At 50.4% G+C, this 19,775-nt stretch overlaps 1 protein-coding gene across 1 annotated transcript in view; it reads right to left on the bottom strand.

The window, feature by feature from the left end:
• Nucleotides 1–19,775, bottom strand: part of sptbn4b (spectrin, beta, non-erythrocytic 4b) — a gene marked incomplete at both ends in the record, with an annotated part of 45,109 nt that overhangs the window by 22,488 nt on the left and 2,846 nt on the right. The window contains 16 exons of the mRNA XM_079732952.1: nt 724–882; nt 1,617–1,857; nt 4,996–5,133; nt 5,712–5,926; nt 7,916–8,284; nt 9,465–9,614; nt 10,540–10,676; nt 10,931–11,081; nt 12,067–12,369; nt 12,811–12,969; nt 13,185–13,302; nt 14,443–14,630; nt 15,179–15,291; nt 16,256–16,371; nt 16,525–16,605; nt 17,211–17,302. Coding sequence (XP_079589078.1) covers nt 724–882; nt 1,617–1,857; nt 4,996–5,133; nt 5,712–5,926; nt 7,916–8,284; nt 9,465–9,614; nt 10,540–10,676; nt 10,931–11,081; nt 12,067–12,369; nt 12,811–12,969; nt 13,185–13,302; nt 14,443–14,630; nt 15,179–15,291; nt 16,256–16,371; nt 16,525–16,605; nt 17,211–17,302 — 2,730 coding nt within the window. The remainder of the gene's footprint in view (nt 1–723; nt 883–1,616; nt 1,858–4,995; nt 5,134–5,711; nt 5,927–7,915; nt 8,285–9,464; nt 9,615–10,539; nt 10,677–10,930; nt 11,082–12,066; nt 12,370–12,810; nt 12,970–13,184; nt 13,303–14,442; nt 14,631–15,178; nt 15,292–16,255; nt 16,372–16,524; nt 16,606–17,210; nt 17,303–19,775) is intronic.

The following is a 19,775-nucleotide window of genomic DNA, read 5'->3' as shown; positions in this document are numbered from 1 at the left end:
CCAGGTACCGGTGTGATCGTACCATGTACCGGTGTGGTAGCACCAGGTACCTGTGTGATAGTACCATGTAGCAGTGTGGTAGTACCAGGTACCAGTGTGATCGTACCATGTAGCAGTGTGGTAGTACCATGTACCAGTGTGGTAGTACCAGGTACCAGTTGGATCTTACCATGTACCGGTTGTGGTAGCACCAGGTACCGGTGTGGTAGTACCAGGTACCAGTTGGATCGTACCATGTACCGGTGTGGTAGTACCAGGTACCAGTTTGATCGTACCAGGTACCAGTTTGATCGTACTATGTACCGGTGTGGTAGTACCAGGTACCAGTGAGATTGTACCATGTACCGGTGTGGTAGTACCAGGTACCGGTGCGGTAGTACCAGGTACCAGTGTGATCGTACCATGTACCGGTGTGGTAGTACCAGGTACCAGTGTGATCGTACCATGTACCGGTGTGGTAGCACCAGGTACCTGTGTGATCGTACCATGTACCAGTGTGATCGTACCATGTACCGGTGTGGTAGTACCAGGTACCAGTGTGATCGTACCATGTACCGGTGTGGTAGTACCAGGTACCAGTGTGATCGTACCATGTACCGGTGTGGTAGTACCATGTACCGGTGTGGTAGTACCAGGTACCAGTGTGATCGTACCATGTACCGGTGTGGTAGTACCAGGTACCAGTGTGATCGTACCATGTACCGGTGTGGTAGTACCAGGTACCTGTATGAAGCTCTGCAGCCGGCCCGCCACCATCAGCGAGTCCTCACAGCCCTGCAGCGTGCGCTTAAGCTCCTCCCACTCCACGCTGATGCCCTCGAAGGGGACCAGCACCTCCATGGCCCGGGCCGGCTGGGCTGAGGCCAGGTGCTCCGCCTCCTCCTGTCACACCACACACACACACACACACACACAAACGTTAATACTGGGGCTCCGCCTCCTCCTCGTTAAATACACAGACGCTTTCCTTTACTTACTTTTGGATCTATTCTGTCAATTATTAAAAAAGAAGAAGATTGAAAAATGTATAATTCAAACTTTCTTTTTTTCCTCTCTCTCTCTCTCTCTCTCTCTTTCCCTCTCTTTCTCTCTCTCTCTCTTTCCCTCTCTCTCTCTCCCCATTTCTCTCCCTGTTACTCTCTCTCTCTCTCTCTCTTTCCCTCTCTCTCTCTCTCTCCCTATTTCTCTCCCTGTTACTCTCTCTCTCTCTCTCTCTCTCTCTTTCTTTCCCTCTCTCTCTCTCCCCATTTCTCTCCCTGTTACTCTCTCTCTCTCTCTTTCCCTCTCTCTCTCTCTCTCTCTCCCTATTTCTCTCCCTGTTACTCTCTCTCTCTCCTTATTTCTCTCCCTGTTACTCTCTCTCTCTCTCTCTCTCTCCCTATTTCTCTCCCTGTTACTCTCTCTCTCTCTCTCTCTCCCCATTTTTCTCCCTGTTACTCTCTCTCTCTCTCTTTCCCTCTCTCTCTCTCCCCATTTCTCTCCCTGTTACTCTCTCTCTCTCTCTCTCTTTCCCTCTCTCTCTCTCCCCATTTCTCTCCCTGTTACTCTCTCTCTCTCTCTCTCTCTCTCTCTCTCTCTCTCTCTCTCTCTCTCACTCGTCCTCCATCATGCTGTACCTGCAGGTGCATCAGTTTGGGCTCCAGGACGGACAGCGCCCCCTCCATGGTGGAGAGGCGTCTCTGCAGCGCCAGGACCCCCCCCAGGTCACTGCCCGCGTACTGCGTGGCGTCGATGGCCTTCCGCTTGTCCTGGATCTGGGACTTGATCTCGGTGCACTCCAACAGGTAGTTCTGGAGCCGCAGCACAGAGTCCAGGTGGTCCTTCCTCTGCTCCACCAGCTCCACGATCTGGTTCCACCTGGGGGGGGGGGGGGAGGGAGAGAGAGGGGGAGAGCATTAAAGGTGACATATTATACCACCAGGTGTGAGTGTGATTAGTCGTCACAAGCTGTTTTTTCCGAAAGCCTCGTGGTTAGGGTGTTCAAACCATCAATGTTTACCTATAGGCTCCCCTGAGCAAGATGCCTAACCGCTACCTGCTCCTTCATGCATTTAGAAAACATTCACTGTAAGTGAACCGAAATTCTAAGCCTCGTATTGACTACTTCGTAATGAGTAAACACGACTGGGGGGACGGTGAAGGAAACATGTCTGGGGGACTTAGAGAGAGAGACGGGAGGGAGGCATGGAGCTGGTGACAGAGGATATAATACAGGTCGGCTTCAGGGAGACGAGAGAGGGGCAGAGGGCAGGTGCAGGCTGGGGAAGACAGTGCCCAGTGAGAGGAAGGACACAGAGGAGAGAGGGGAGAGGAGACAAGGGTGTGATGGAGGAGCTGTGAGACAGGGGAAGGGAAGAGAACAAGGACAAGGTGGTTGCAGACAGAAAGGAGAAAAGATAGTGAAGGTAGATGTAAGTAAGTAAGAAAAAGGAGAAAATAAAAAAAAGGAGAAAAGATAGTGAAGGTAGAGGTGGAGGAGGGGAGGAGGTGGAGGAGGATGGAAGGAGGTCGAGGGGAGGTAGGAGGAGGTGGGGGCAGAGAGAGGGTGGAGAGGATCAAGGACAAGCGTCTGGTCTGGTCGGACTTCGTCATACACAATATGCTGTTCTGATTCTGGTCCAGACTGCCCCCCCCCCCCCCCCCCCCCCCACACACACACACACACACACACACACACACACACACACACACACACACAAACACACACACACACACACGCTGGCCGGTGTGAGGTAATGGTGGAGGTGCTTAGAGGAAGACAGAGAGCTCCACATGAAGAAGAATGGCCGCTGACACCATGACCTCATACCCAAGAAGCCCTATAAATACAGAACAGGATGGCAGCCAGCACTGACCCCCAGGGGTATCAGGAACAAGGTTCAACGGTAAGTCATCACGCAGGGCTCTGGTGAAAGTCATCTCATAATAACTTTCAGATATAAAGGATATTTTTCTTCTTTGTGATGGCAACTGAATCTTATGAATGAAGTCATTCATAGCCATTCATCAGTATCAGCTGTAGTTCTTAGGTTATAATTGATTTCAGGTGGCTCCCTAACATTATTTTGCCAAAGTGTCTTAGTAGATGCTGTGAGATGAGTTATAGTAAGGTGTGGTGACCACTACCGCCCTGGGACCTCTACTGTACACCCAGACCCATGGTAGTATTTACAGTATATGCCGTATTCACTGCATGTCATAGTATATGCATATGAAATAGGATAGCCATACGAATCTCAAGGGGTTCCAATAAGTTATGCTGAAGACTTGTATTTTGAAAATAAAGAGGAACCTGATATTCATGGTTTGGAGAATTTTGAGAGAATGTCAAGATGACGTATGAAAACCAAACTGAAACGTTGTGCTGCCCTCTTAGAGTTGGTTTTGTGGTGTGAGAGATGTTGTTTTCAGTATGTCAATCGGTATATTCCACGAAGACATAGTTAATTTTTTAAAACAACACTGTGTCACACAGAACTGGTGCCATTCTTGTAAGACAATTATTGAATGGGGCAGACCCAAGTCATGCATCCAAGAATAAAATCTCTTGATTCAAAACCAAAACCGAATACAACCATTCTTAAAGGAGGGCAGACAAGAGGGTTTCATTTTCTACAATACATTTGAGAGCTGACCTCACAAGCCACACTCCAGTCAGGACAGATGGCCTCCCTGAGACCGGCTACACGTGCCAATGTCAAAGATAGCTTGGCTGACGGACAGCTCCAATGACCAGTTGAGACCAGAAGCAAATCAAGGGCCGGCCAATCCATGTCCGAGCAAGGCTGGAGCAGGCGGGAATTTAACAAGCAAGTCATCAAGGCTGAGCGTCTGTTTGTGTAGAAGTGGGCCAACTGGACACTGATCCTCCCTTGGCTTTGGCGGTGACCACTACAAGATCTTGGAGGATGTAGCTCCTCCGTTTTACCAGAGTGCAGATGGTAGGGCTATAGTGCCTGGCTCAGGACCATCACCAAGAAGACTATTCTGGGGGGATTGAACCTTAGTCTTCTTTGAAAAAAGGGTTCAGCCAAAAGCAGTGGAACAAGGTTGTGGTGATGTATGTAGAGTTTTTTTGTTTGGGATCTTTCTTTCATGCAGAGTAAATCTTTCATTGGTTTGACTAAAGGAAGGTGAGCACCTCAATTGGCCTACAGACACCTCTTCATCCTGTGAGTCCCCCTTTCTCCCTCTCCTCCTCCTCTTCCCTTAGCCAGACTCTTCCTCCTTCCACCTCTTTGCTCCTCCACTAGACGTTGGTAGGACGCTGAGCAATCAAAGCCGCTCCAACAGGCACGCAGACCCCACTGTGTACTGAGGAACAACTACTGAGTTGCTAGTGTTAGCCTGATTGCTATTATTAGTATTAAGTAGGGGTTCCTAAAAAAACACAGGCAATTGCCTACAGAATGAATTTTGGCAGAGGAACACAAATTATTCCTACAGATGTTCTTCCTGTTTTGTAATGGGCTTTCTGGGATACGGTTGCAGGGGGTAAAGGTTAGGGGTCAGGGTGTAGTGACAGTACCTCAAGTGGAAGTGGTCTAATGTTCTAGGTTTGATGTTATGGGTCAGGTTACAGTTCCACTACCTAGGGTTTATACTGTCTATGGGTTAGGGTGAGAGGTTATGGGTCAGGTTGTAGGTTTATACTGTCCTGGGGTTAGGGGTTAGAGGTTATGGGTCAGGTTGTAGCTCCACTACCTAGGGTTTATACTGTCTATGGGTTAGGGGTGAGAGGTTATGGGTCAGGTTGTAGCTCCACTACCTAGGGTTTATACTGTCCTGGGGTTAGGGGTTAGAGGTTATGGGTCAGGTTACAGTTCCACTACCTAGGGTTTATACTGTCTATGGGTTAGGGTGAGAGGTTATGGGTCAGGTTGTAGGTTTATACTGTCCTGGGGTTAGGGGTGAGAGGTTATGGGTCAGGTTGTAGCTCCACTACCTAGGGTTTATACTGTCTATGGGATAGGGGTCAGGTAAGAGCTCCTATACCTGGAGTTGAGGTGGTCCTGGCAGCCTCGGACCTCCGTAGAGGACGGGTGTCCTCCGTCCAGGAGCTGCTGGACGATCTGGTTGACGTCCAGGATCCTCCCCATCAGGCTGTTCATCTCCTGGTCCAGGCTCTCAAACCTACACCCCAGGGCACGGTGGGAGACAGGTTGGTTTCCTCCTCACGTGTATATAAAGGAAGTTCTACATAGGCCTACAGACAGCATGATGTCCAACCCTGCCTGCATTTAACAACATGGAACTGAATCTCTTAACATAAAAACATCTGCTAATTTACTATAGTAAATAGTAAATTATGACCCACCTTTAACTATGAGGGGGAGGAGGAGAATTTGGCCTTGGGCTACTAACCTAAACCCTTATTCCCTCATTCTCTCCTCTTTGCCCTTCATAAAGACTCCTCCTCCATCCCTCGCTCTTCCACTCACTAACTTCTCCTCACCTCCCTCCTGAAACTCTCCCCTCCACCTCACTCATCCTCTCCTACCTTCCCACCCTCTCCCCCTCTCCCGATCTCTCCCCCTCTCCTGACCTCTCCTCCTTCCTTCCCATTCTCTCCTTCCGTCCCAACCTCTCCTCCTCTCCCGATCTCTCCCAACCTTCCTTCCAACCCTCTTCTCCTCTCCTGATCTCTAACCCCTTCCCCCCACTCATCCTCTCCTCCTCTCCCTCCCCCCCCCCCCCTCCCCGCCCCTCACCTGTGCGCCACCACCTCCACGTCCTCCAGCCTCTCGGGCACCTCCATCTTGTCCAGCCACTGCTCCTTCTCGTCGATCCACAGCTCGCAGGCGTTGACCTCGCTGAACATGCGGTAGACGGCCAGCGCGTCGTGCAGCCACTGCTGCCGCAGCACCGCCACCTCCACCACCTCCGTGTACAGCTGCTCCGCCTCGCCCATGCGCACCTGGATCTCCTAGGGGGGGAGGGGAGGGGAGGGGGGAGGGGAGGGGAGGGGGGAGGGGAGGGGAGGGAGAGGTTATGCAATAGAGGGTGTGGGGAAGGGAGGGAGAGAGAAGGAGGAGAGAAAGCGGTGGAAAAGGAGAGGAAGGATTTGAAAAAGGGTGGAGAGGAGACGAGAAGAAGAGAAGAAGAGGAAAGGCAGTGGATGGAAGGAAAGAAGAAGAAGGGATTTTGGTTAACTCGTGCCGGAAATGCAGAATGAAACCTACGTCAGGTCAAGTTTGCGTCGTCCTGTGAATTGTGGATGATCAGATGCCCTAATTTTCAATCAGTTCCCGACCCGTCCTTCGTTTAAACTGAGCCAAGAGCACATGGGTTCCCACAGTACTGCGCTCACAGATCAGACTTTAGATCATCAATCCAAAGTCGGATGACAGTCGAGCTCAAATCTAAACTGGGGCGTTTCTCTTTCTTCCGCTTACTAATTGTTATAACTAATCATGTTGGTGGAGGCACGGATCTGTAAGGGCGTGATTGGCTATTATCAGCAAATAAAAACTCGGCCAGCTCTAGAAAACAATAAAGAAACCGCAGAAATCCCTTTACGAAAGCTTTGTCTCCCTGTGCCCATCAGCTTGTGTTCGGTGAAACAGGAAACAAATTGTAACTCTGCCCCTTCAGTGCCCAGCAGTTCTACTATAAAATAATAGGACCGCTGGAGCCAAAGCGCTAACCAAGTACTAACCACCTCTAACCTTTCCTCCATCCTATGTATCCCCACCAACACAACCACCACCACCACTACTGCCATCACCACCACCACCACAGTCCACCAACACAACCACCACCACCACTACTGCCATCACCACCACCACCACGGGTCACCAACACAACCACCACCACCACTACCGCCATCACCACCACCACCACGGGTCACCAACACAACCACCACCACCTCTACCTCCATCACCACCACCACCACAGTCCACCAACACAACCACCACCACCACTACTGCCATCACCACCACCACCACAGTCCACCAACACAACCACCACCACCTCTACCTCCATCACCACCCCCACCACAGTCCACCAACACAACCACCACCACCACTACCGCCATCACCACCACTACCACAGTCCACCAACACAACCACCACCACCTCTACCTCCATCACCACCACCACCACAGTCCACCAACACAACCACCACCACCACTACTGCCATCACCACCACCACCACGGGTCACCAACACAACCACCACCACCTCTACCTCCATCACCACCACCACCACGGGCCACCAACACAACCACCACCACCACTACCGCCATCACCACCACCACCACAGTCCACCAACACAACCACCACCACCTCTACCTCCATCACCACCACCACCACAGTCCACCAACACAACCACCACCACCACTACTGCCATCACCACCACCACCACGGGCCACCAACACAACCACCACCACCTCTACCTCCATCACCACCCCCACCACGGGCCACCAACACAACCACCACCACCTCTACCTCCATCACCACCACCACCACAGTCCACCAACACAACCACCACCACCACTACCGCCATCACCACCACCACCACAGTCCACCAACACAACCACCACCACCTCTACCTCCATCACCACCACCACCACAGTCCACCAACACAACCACCACCACCACTACTGCCATCACCACCACCACCACAGTCCACCAACACAACCACCACCACCTCTACCTCCATCACCACCACCACCACGGGCCACCAACACAACCACCACCACCTCTACCTCCATCACCACCACCACCACGGGCCACCAACACAACCACCACCACCACTACCACAGTCCACCAACACAACCACCACCACCTCTACCTCCATCACCACCACCACCACAGTCCACCAACACAACCACCACCACCACTACTGCCATCACCACCACCACCACCACCGCCACCACCACCACCCACACAGCCCACCCACCCCCCCTCCCCTCACCTCCTGGTCGCGGTACTGCGCGGGCAGCGCCCCCAGGTGCTGCCGCAGCGTCACCACGTGCGAGCGGTGCTTGTCCACCGCGTCGCTGACGTCGCGGTGCTTCTTGAGCAGCGAGCGCGTGGAGTACTCGTCGTGGCCGAAGTCCTCGCTGGACACCAGGCGGTAGGCGTCCTGCAGCCAGGCCAGCACGTCGTCCGTCTCGGTGGAGAACTGCGAGGCGTTGAGCGCCTCCTGCAGGTGGTGCAGGCGCAGCGCCGCCTGGTCCTCCAGGTTCTTCCAGTCCGCCTTCACCTCCAGGATGTGGTCCTGGATGCCCGCCGTGCTGAAGCTCTGCTCGCTCAGGATCTGCTTGCCCCGCTTGATGGTGTTCTGGTGGGGGGGCAGATGTATTTATTAGGGCGGGGCAAGTTAAGGCGTTATTATCGCGTTAACTAATTAATTGATTATCGCCGACAATTATTTTCTGTTGGGGGGGAGGGGGCAAATAATCTTTTTTTAGGATTATTCACACATCGCACACCTCTATCTGTCCATCAGGATAACAAACAGCAACACAACATAACCACGACAACACACAACACAACCACATTCCTGGAAAAAGAGACCATCTGTACTAAGCATGAAAAAATGGATTGGTCGGAAAATGTATAAACAATGATTAAAATTGGGTGTTATAAAACTGTTATAACACTGTTATAATGCCATGCTGCCTTTGCTGCATGGGACGAATACTGCCAAAGGGGTTTGGGGTTCGATGGTTCGAGGTTCACCCCTGCTTGCGTTTTCATAACTTTGGATAAAAGTGTCCACCAGATAGCATGCATTATATTATCATGAAAATTTGCTGCAGAAGTAAGTATAATGTCAAAGGACAAATGAAAACCGATGGAGCTTCATGCCATTAAATACATCTTCAGGTCCATGTGTGTTCACGTGTTCCTCCAACAGGCTCCTCTGATGCCTTTGGAGGATGATACCTTGTGTTAATGCTTGAGGCCAACAGCAGAGAGCAGGACAAAATAGATAACCAAACACAGCAAACAAAGGCATGCACACACACATGCAAGTGCACACACACACGCGCACACAAACTCACACACATACACACAAACACACACACACACAAACGTACATACACAAGTGCACCCATGCACAAACACACACACACATGTACACACAAGCACACAAATGTACACACATGCACACACACACAAATGTAAGCACACACACACACACACACACACACACACACACACACAAACACACAAACTCCCTCCCCCCCACACACACACACACAAATGTACACACACAGGTGCACCCACGCACAAACACACACACGTACACAAGCGCACACTAACACACACACACACACACACACGCGCACACACACACCCCCACACACACACACGCACAAGCACACACATGTGTACACACACCCACACACAAACTTACACACACAGGTGCACCCATGCACACAGACATACACATGTACACACGCACACACACACACCCACACACACACCCACACACACAGGCAGGGGGGTGGTACCTGCAGCAGGGAGCGGTGGGCCAGAAGCTCCCCGGCCAGGGTCTTGTGTTTCTGCAGCAGCTTGAGGACGCTGGTGACGTCCTTCCCGTAGCCCTGCGCCCCCAGGATGGAGCTCTTCTCCCGGATCCACACGGCCGACTCCTCCAGCTCCTGGAGAACACGCAGGAGCACCCCCACACGGACCACGTCACCCACCAGCACAATAACCACAACAACACCATGGACTTCAACAGGAGAGAAGACGGAGAGCAGAGTGAATCGAGGAACAGAGAGGGGAGAGAGATGGAGAGAGACACGGCGATGGAGTGTCAGAGAGCATGTGAGAAGCAAAACAAATGATTGAATTGACAATTGTGACAGCCCTCTGGCACCTCCTGATTAAGCGATCAGTGTCATGGCTAAAGAGACAGGATGGAGATAAACTAAAAAGTGCAACTTTTATCTTTATCTTTCTCCTTTAAAATGATCAACGACCTTCCGTATCAGCCTCAATGTCGGGAATGATTGGCAAAATTAGCCAAATGAAACCGAGAGAGTGTTTAAATAGAGGTTAGCACAGTGAAAAGATGACTCGACTATTTATTTGACTGGGAATATTCACTAGGTCAACTGTCATTACACTCATAGTCGGCAGCTGGACAGATGACTTAAGTAAATCCTTCCGGAAGAAACGGCAACGCACATGACTTTAGGTCTTTAGTTGTTCAGTTAGCTAAATGGGATTTTAATGATTACTGCTAAATGGGTCAAAAGTAGTCTGTAAAATAAATACGGGTTAAGAAAACACATTTAAATGGGGATTTTAATTATACTGCCTGCGCATTTGTCTGTGCATTTTGGGGGAGATGTGATTCTGACTGTATTATAAGAACACGAAAATCAGCTTAATTTTCACCATTATAGGCTTTTTGTATAATTATATCTAGGGCAGTGAAGACTGGCAACCGGCAAATAGGATGATCTCCTTTGTGGGCGGAGCCACTGTGGGCGTAGCCAGTGTGGGCGGAGCCACTGCAGGGCCTAACTGTGTGTGCGGGAGCCCCCATCGGGTGGAGGAACCCCCTTCCCCACCCACCTGGAAGAAGGCCCAGAGCTGCCTGGACTCCTCCAGGTCCTCACGCCTCTTGGCCGCCAGCTGCTTCAGCTCCTCCAGACAGGTGGACACGTGGTTGACCCGGTTACAGATCACCTGGGGGTCGCACGGCTGGTAACCTAGGTGACGGGTACAAACAAATAAAGCAAGGGTTTACGCTCAGCTGAAGGTGACGGGTATTGAATTGGAGAACAGAATGTCGGAGGGCTGAAAGGTAGGGAAGAGGAGTATCGAGGACAGCAGCTCAGAGGGGAGGAGGAAAGACGAGGAGAGAAGAGAAGGAGGCAGAGGAGAGACACAACCAATGTATTATGTGTGCGTGTGTGTGTGTGTGTGTGTGTGTGTGTGTGTGTGTGTGTGTGAGCCCAGCTACCTTCCAGGGTAGTGAACTTGAGGGCGGCAGAGTTGAGCGTCTCCACCCGCTCCGCCTGCACGCTGATGTCAGCCTCCTGCAGGCTGTGGGTCTGCAGGAGGTCGTCCACCTCCAACAGGTGCTTCCCAAAGTCCTGGGACAGCAGCTGGGCCTGGGGGAGGGAGGGGGGAGGAGTGGGAGAGGGGATGGGGGGGAGGAGAGGGAGAGGGGGAGGGAGAGGGAGAGAGAGGGAGTGGGAGAGGGAGAGGGGGAGGGGGAGGGAGAGAGGGAGGGAGAGGGAGAGAGAGGGAGAGGGAGAGGGAGAGGGGATGAGGGAGATTGGGGGAGGGGGAGGGAGAGGGGAGAAAGAGGGAGTGGGAGAGGGGGAGGGAAAGAGGGAGGGAGAGGGAGAGAGAGGGAGAGGGAGAGGGAGAGGGGATGAGGGGGATTGGGGGAGGGGGAGGGAGAGGGGAGAAAGAGGGAGTGGGAGAGGGGGAGGGGGAGGGAGAGGAGAGAACAGGGGGAGGGAGAGGTGGAGGGAGAGGGAGAGAGAGAACAGGGGGAGGAGAAGCGTTGAGACATTGATGAACTTCGATATCTCATATTGGATTTATCTTATCCCATCTAATAAATATTTGCATTAAAATATATGGTTCCCTCCGGTCCCCCCCAGTTCCCTCCGGTTCCCCCCAGTTCCCTCCGGTCCCCTCCGGTCCCCTCCGGTTCCCTCCGGCTCCCTCCTGTCCCCTCCAGTCCCCTCCAGTCCCCTACAGTCCCCCCCAGCTCCCTCCAGTTCCCTCTGGTCCCCTCTGGTCCCCTCCAGTTCCCTCCAGTTCCCTCTGGTCCCCTCCAGTCCCCCCCAGTCCCCTCCAGTCCCCTCCAGTCCCCTACAGTCCCCTCCAGTTCCCTCCGGTCCCCTCTGGTCCCCTCCAGTCCCCTCCAGTCCCCCCCAGTTCCCTCCGGTTCCCCCCAGTCCCCTCCGGTCCCCTCCGGTCCCCTACAGTCCCCTCCAGTTCCCTCCAGTTCCCTCCGGTCCCCTCCAGTCCCCTCCAGTCCCCCCCAGTCCCCTCCGGTCCCCCCCAGTCCCCTCCGGTCCCCTCCGGTCCCCTCCAGTCCCCTCCAGTTCCCTCCGGTCCCCTACATCTCCCTGTGGGTACCTGGGTGTCCTCCATCCAGTCGATCATGTACACCATGTCCTGGAAGGTCTTCTGCAGGGCCAGGTTCTGCTCCAGCCGGGCCTTCCGGCCCACCACCAGCTCCTTCAGGAGGCCCCACTGGCCCAGGATGTTCTCCTTGCGCGCCAGGATGCGGCGGATGTCGTAGTAGCCCTCGGCCTCCATCTCCCCGGCCAGCTCCACCACCACGCTGATGCGGTCCTCGTACGAGGCGATGTCCGCCTCGATGGCCTCGTGCTTCTTCATGGCCGCCTCCACCGCCGGCAGGTCGTAGCCAAAGTTGTCCTGGAGAAGGAGAAGGGGGGAGGGATGGGAGGAGAGGAGGAGAGGGAGGTTAGGAGGGGGAGAGATGGGTGGTGGAGGAGTGGGAGAAGTGGGGGAGATGATGAGGAGGTGGGAGAGATGGGGAGAGTGGGAGGTGGGGAGAGTGAGGGGTGGGAGAGACGGGAGGAGGGGAGGTGATAAGGAGATAGGAGGAGGTGGAGGAGTGAGAGGTGACGAGAGGAGGAAGTTGGAGAGATTGGAGGAGGGGAGGTGAGGAGAGAAGAAGGTGGGAGAGATGGGAGGGGTGGGAGGTTAGGAGGGGGGGAGAGGAGGAGGGGGGATGGGAGGAGGGGAGGTGAGGAGAGGAGGAGGTAGGAGAGACGAGAGTAGGCATTAGTTGAGACAATGTCACTCTGTTTGTTTGCGGACCCAAGCTGGTGGTCCTGGGTTTGCGTCCCTCACCTGTGAGACCAGCCTCTGGTTCTCGTTGAGCCACGCCTGCCTCATGGTGGTCTTGTGGTCGAACCTCTGAGCTAACAGCTCCAGCTTCTCCTGGCGAATCAGCTCCTTGCGCAGGGCCACGCCCCTCTCATGCTCCGCCTTCTCCAGCCTCTCCCAGGCCTGAAGATGAGGTGAATGAGACAATGCAGAACATGGATGTCATTCTACCATCAGCCAGTTGGGGGCGTACAGAGGAAATGGGTAACGGTTTCAATCATGTACAGATAATAAAATAAAAATGCTTATCCAATTTTATTGTCATTTAGAAAGTATTTGAAAAAAACGAAACATCACATTGGAATATAATCTATAGAGCGTTCAATGTCATCGCTCACCTTATTAATGTCGGAAATGAGTTTTCCATCGTGAGGAACGTATGGCTTCTGATTGTTGGCCCTGAGTTTGCTCTGAATGGTGAAGAGCAGGACCTCTAGGTTCCCCTTCTCCTGAAACCTGGAGGAAGAGCGAGAGAGAACGTGAACGTGGATAATGGGAGGCTCAAGCTGTGCCCCAGCTTGTGTTTGGTCCCATCAATGTCCTGTTTACATGTGTGCATGTGTGTGCATCTTTGTGTATGTGTGTTTAGGCGTTTTTGTGTACGTATGCGTGTATGCGTGTGTTCTGTCTGCCCAGAAGGCAAAGTGGGCCGCAGACCAGAACTAATAGCTCCCTGACTCAGTGTGCTATGAAACATATTGCTTTCTAATCTGTGTGTGTGTGTGTGCATGCGTGTGTGTGTGCGTGCATCGGAGATGACACATGGCAGTAGCATGGCTATGACTCAACCAGCACAGTGTGTGTTTGTGTGTGTGTGTGTGTGTGTGTGTGTGTGTGTGTGTGTGTGTGTGTGTGTGTGTGTGTGTGGGTGTGTGGTACAGATCCTAAGCATGCTGGACACAGCACCCGGAGCTAAGCTAAGACCAGGGTGTAAAGTAGACTAGAACTGACGCATTCACAAATTGCGTGGCTGCAGGCATGCATCACATGTGCTGAGATCTAACTGCCCCTGTTATTCCTGAAGACCCCCTCTGCCTGATGGGGGCGCTGTGACAGAGACTATCCTGTGAACCTATGCAGAAGTCTATATACCTAACCGTGATCCATAAAGTCTATTGGTGTCTTGTTGACAACAATGGCTCCCATCGTTTGTGCAGCCTTGACATGCTCAGGGAAGACTAAGTTGTAGATTAGTACATTGTGGTGGGTGAGTTTCTTTGGAGATTTTGCAGCGTACCAGGACAGATACAAGTATAAATGAGGTATGATTATATTGATTGCACTGCTACTCTGGCAACATTATAACAACAATGCCGGTATAATTCCATATTGTTGTCATGAAACGGCCAAAAGCAGACAATGTTTTTCTTCTGCTGACCACACTGAAAGCCTTCAGCGCTGAAAGTGCGCTTTTATCTATTGTTGTCAATTGTCTCTGATGATGTAGTCTCCAGCGTCTCCTGCCAACAAAACAGGGAAACTACAGCCCCTCCATTTCCTGATGGGCTAGTCCCCGAGGGGGTTTGATCGATGTGAACCTCCGACAGGAAGTATGGACCCCTAAAAGCCTTGAAAACACCCAGAAGGTCTGCCTACTTGATGGGCTTCTCGATGGTGCAGTAGGTGGTAAAGGCCTGCAGCTGCTGCTGTACGCCCGTCAGGGAGTTGGCGAACTTCTGGTTGCTGATGACGGCGATGGTCTTCTCGATCCAGTCCAGCAGGTCCGAGGCCAGCCCCTCGTAGCGGTTCACGATCTTCTCCGCCTCCACGCAGTTCTCCAGGACCTGGGACCAGCGTGTTCTTATGGTTATATCTGTCCTTCTGTCTGCCTGTCTGCCTGTCTGTCTGTCTGTCTGTCTGTCTGTCTGTCTGTCTGTTTGTCTGTCTGTCTGTCCGTCCGTCCGTCCATCCGTCCGTCTCTCTGTCTATCTACCTATCTATCTTTCAAGCAATCTATCTATATTTCTGTTCATTTATTATTTATCCTTTAAACAGTAGGTATTCTACTCTCTTACATGTGTAATTGATGAGGTTTTCTTTGTGTTTTGTGTGTGTGTCTTAATACTTTAAGACACACACACAAAACACATCTATCTCTTTTTTTATATATATTTTGATAATATAATATTTCATACAATATTGTCAAATAGTTTGTCAAATTGTCAGACAGTGATGGAGAGAGAAATAAATTAAGAGTGTGTGTTGAAGCATGCATCAATGTGTATAACTCTTTCCATCGATAAGTGTGTGTGTGTGTGTTTGTGAGTCCTCGTGATTATGTGTGTGCGTGTGTGCGCATATGGGTGCGTGTGTGTGTGTGTGTGTGCGTTACCTTGCCGACCCTCTTGCCCTCCACAATGAGGGCCTTCATCTTGGAGAAGTAGTGATAGTAGGAGACAACGTAGGTGATGATGGACTTCTCATCAGGGTTCTCTGTGTTCACATCTGGACCGGAACGCAAGGAACCGCTCAGATTACACCAGATACACATGACGTTAGTCAGATTACAGATTACATCAGTCAGATACACATGACGTTAGTCAGATTACTGATTACATCAGTCAGATACACATGACGTTAGTCAGATTACTGATTACATCAGTCAGATACACATGACGTTAGTCAGATTACTGATTACATAAATCAGATACACATGACATTGGTCAGATTACTGATTACATCAGTCAGATACACATGACATTAGTCAGATTACAGATTACACCAGTCAGATACAGATGACATTGGTCAGATTACTGATTATATCAGTCAGATACACATGATATTAGTCAGATTACTGATTACATCAATCAGATACACATAAAATTAGTCAGATTACATCAGTCAGATACACATGACATTGGTCAGATTACTGATTACATCAGTCAGATACACATGATTTTAGTCAGATTACTGAATACATCAGTCAAATACGCATGACATTAGTCAGATTACTAATTACATTAGTCGGACAAAAGATTCCATAAATCAGATTACAGAATACATTGGATATTCGGATTACAGATTACATATTACATTAGTCCGGTAATAGATGACATTAGTCTGATAATAAATGACATTAATCAGATCACAAATTTCATACATTTGACTATAGATTATATTATGTCAGATTACAGATTAAATTGAGTTATTCACTGTGAATAGCTTTGGAAAAAGTGTCTTCTAACTAAATGCTTAATAGTAATCACAATCACAGCATACTACTGCTCTCAGTCACTTTTGAGGGTAGTTTCTATCGTCCACAATCGTCCTGTTTTTCACACCAGGCAGGCTGTCCCCCTGAGCCATGAATGGTCACGATGCCCACTGTAGCGGACAGGGGCTGAGTCAGGGCCCGGCTCCAGGCCAGGGGGGGAGTTCTGACCGACTGAACCCAGGAACACCAGCTTACCTTCAGGGTCCAGGAGCTTGGCGAGTCCCAGGCTCTGCTCTGCGATATTAAAGGCTTGTTGGAGGTTGTGAGTGGCATTGGAGCGCGTCAGCTTGTTGAACTCTATCAAGTCCGGTCTGCGGGACACAACAAGCGCAGGAGAAAGGCTGGTGGGTTTGACTCAGTGGACACATTCACTGTCGAACTGGGAGCTTCAATGGTAGCTGTATTGGGTGCGCTAGCATCAGCAGGCTAGCCTGCGCGTGTGTGTGTGTGTGTGTCCACAGCACCTGTGTCTGTGAATGAGGGCGTTGAAGGCCAGGCCATCTCTCCAGCAGGTGGTAAAGTTCTGGATGTTCACCTCGGAATACCTGGGAACAATGCAATGGGAAAATTGAAAATTTACAACCATATAAACTGCATTCACTCCGCATTCCCCTCTGCCTTTAATGGGTAATACATCAGCACCACAGCGCAGAGATTCCAGCCACGACCCACCCTCGCACTGGATCAACCATAAATGGGTCACGACCCACAGTTTGAAGACGGCTGCTCTAGTCTACTCCAGTTTAGTCTTGTATAGTCTAGTATGATCTAGTCTAGCCTAGTCTCGTCTGACGAGACTAGGCTAGACAAGACTGGACAAGTCAAGTCTTGTCTAGTCGGCTTAGCTCAGGAGGTAGAGCAGTTGTCTTGTAACCGAAAGGTTGCTAGTTTGATCCCCAGCTCCTCCTAGCTGAGTGTTGATGTGTGAGCAAGACACTTAACCCCAACTGCTCCTGACAGGCTGGCTGTCGCCTTGCATGGTTGACTCTTCCGTTGTGTGTATGTGTGTGTATTAACCGATGTAAGTTGCTTTGGATAAAAGCGTCCGCTAAATGCCCTAATTATGATTATCTCGGATCCCTAACAGTAAATTAGGGAGCGTGTGTGTGTGTCTCTATGGTTCGTCCTCTATGGGCGGCGAGCTGCTCACCCTGCCGTCTTCATCTGGCACCAGAGCAGCAAGGCATCCTTGGCAGAACGCGTCTCTCTGTTGTCCTCCGTCTCGATCTTGATCACCTGGATCTGATTTGAACACACGCACACACACACACACACATACACACACACAAGGACATCAGCTCAGAGTCCCCAGATTAGATGGAAACACAGACATAGAGGCACGCACGTCAATTAGACACACACACACATGCACACGCACACACACACACAAACCTTCACACACACAGACATTTTCACACACACTCACTCACAAGAACAGATTAAAACACACAGACACATTCAGAAGGATATAGAGATTGCTGGTGTGATGACCCCGCATTGCCTTTGAATCGACCAGATTTCAATATGCATTCCCTTACAGGTGTTCAATTTTTTCTTTGATTGTATATAGAAAGACGTGTCTTTAAGATATAGTATTGTCTGCTGAGGCTGAGTAATATTTATGTTTATGATAATTATCAAAAAATGCGAATCATTTTGATGTAAGAAAACGAAAAATCCTCTATCGTGATGTCATCTGTGATTGTGACCATTCGACCAATCACATGACAGTGACATGATCGGAGATAATTGGAGCACAAACACACACACACACACACACACACAGGCACATACAAACAGAAACAAGTGAATGTTGAATCTTCAATACCTCATAACTACATTCACAGCACAACCACGTTTAGTTATTTTAAATGTAGCCGTTCAACATGGTCAAGTTCCTATACATTTAGTGATCTGGATTCCTGATGGGGATCAATGTTTGAATCTATATATATATATTCTGGGAAATATACACATCAAGTCCATTTTATCGGTTCATTTTCCCGTTGGAAGAATGAAATGCACACTCGATCCAGGTCTGCAAACATTGATGCACACGCACCACACAGACACATACAGACACACAAAGACACCCACAGACTAACACACAAAGATGCGTGTCACTAGGCACGCATACAAACCCTTGTGCGAGGCAAGGACGCCTAGCTAAAAGATAAAGGCTACAGTGATTGTAGCAACGTCAAATAACAACCGCGTGTGGCTCGTTATTTGCTTTGGGGTTTTGAAGATACAAATGGATTACCTCGTCCTCTGCTGCTTTATGTCTCTCCCTTTATTCGATTATTTTTGTCTCTCTCTTTTCCTTTATCTCGATCTACCTCTCTTTCTCGCTCCCTCTCTCTCTCTCTCTCTCTCTCTCTCTCTCTCTCTCTCATTCTACGGCTGTGCAGATACTGCAGAGGCCAGCCCCTCTCTGCTGACGGGGCAAAGCTAACTTTCACAACACAGCGAGAGAGAGAGAGGGTGAGAGAGAGAGAGAGAGAGAGAGAGAGAGAGAGAGAGAGAGGGTGAGCGAGAGAGAGAGAGGGAGAGAGAGTGAGAGAGAGAGAGAGGGAGAGGGCGAGCGAGAGAGAGAGGGTGAGAGAGTAAGGGAGGGGGTGAAAGAGAGGGAAAGAGCAAAGGAGAGATAGAGAGAAGGTGAGATAGATACAGAGAGTGGGAGGGTGAGAGAGACAGAGTGAATGATGGAGAAAGACAGAGGCAAAGAGATAAAGTGAGAGATGGGAGGGAGATAGAGAGAAGACAGAGAGACAGCGATATGGAGAGAGACTGAGGTCAATAGAACCAAGTGTGAGGAAGGAAGGTGGAGAACTAGATAACACACACACACACACACACACACACACACACACACACACACACACAGTACTGTCCTCCTTATTATCTGTATTCCCGTATTAATATATATTCACCCTCCTCAGTGTTTATTGAGTAAGTGCTGTCCGGCGACACAGCTCGAGAGTAACAGTAGCCGGTGTAATCCTCCGCACTAAGCACATTTCACACGAGCACCAAGTGGATCGCCTTATAAAGGATCTGTCTATAAAAGATGTTTATCACAGCCGGCTAAAAACAGCATCCAACAACAATATGTCCTCTTCTCTCTACAGCCACTCCTAAAGCTACTGTATTCTGTCACTCATCTTCTCGCTCTGTACCGGATAAGTCTGTCTCCATTACGGAAACATGTAAGTGTGCGCACACTGCACACGCACACACACACACACACGCACCCACGCACGCACACACCTCATCCACTGCACAAGATAATCGACTTGTGGCACTTTGGAGGCAAGTATTGTGGGTCGCCCGCCAAGCTAATGGCAGTAAAGCTAACATTGGGCTAACACAGCGCTAAACTTCAAAGGTAGGCTAACCTCCTCCATTATCAATGTAACACTAGCCTACACCAGCCAACTGCTTGTTAGCATTCTAGCTTAACGTCAAAACGTGCATTAAGAAGTTAATGCCTTTTAACAACCACCACATTGTTGAGCTCAATGGAAACAGACATTAGGTTTTCTTCATGTGAAATAGATTCACACCTAGCTTGGGAATACAATCTGAAAAGTCTGACATGTAAACTAAACCATTTTTTGGCTAGCCCTGGAAGCTAACCAATAGCCCTGCTGCGGTGGAGCGTCAGCAATAATCATAGCGGCTAATTTTGCTAACAGTTCTGTTGAATGGGCTA

Source organism: Pollachius pollachius (assembly GCF_949987615.1).
Source record: "Pollachius pollachius genome assembly, chromosome: 3".
NCBI lineage: Eukaryota > Metazoa > Chordata > Actinopteri > Gadiformes > Gadidae > Pollachius > Pollachius pollachius.
The sequence above is the reverse complement of the archived record's forward strand: the minus strand, read 5'-3'. Positions and strand labels throughout refer to the sequence as shown.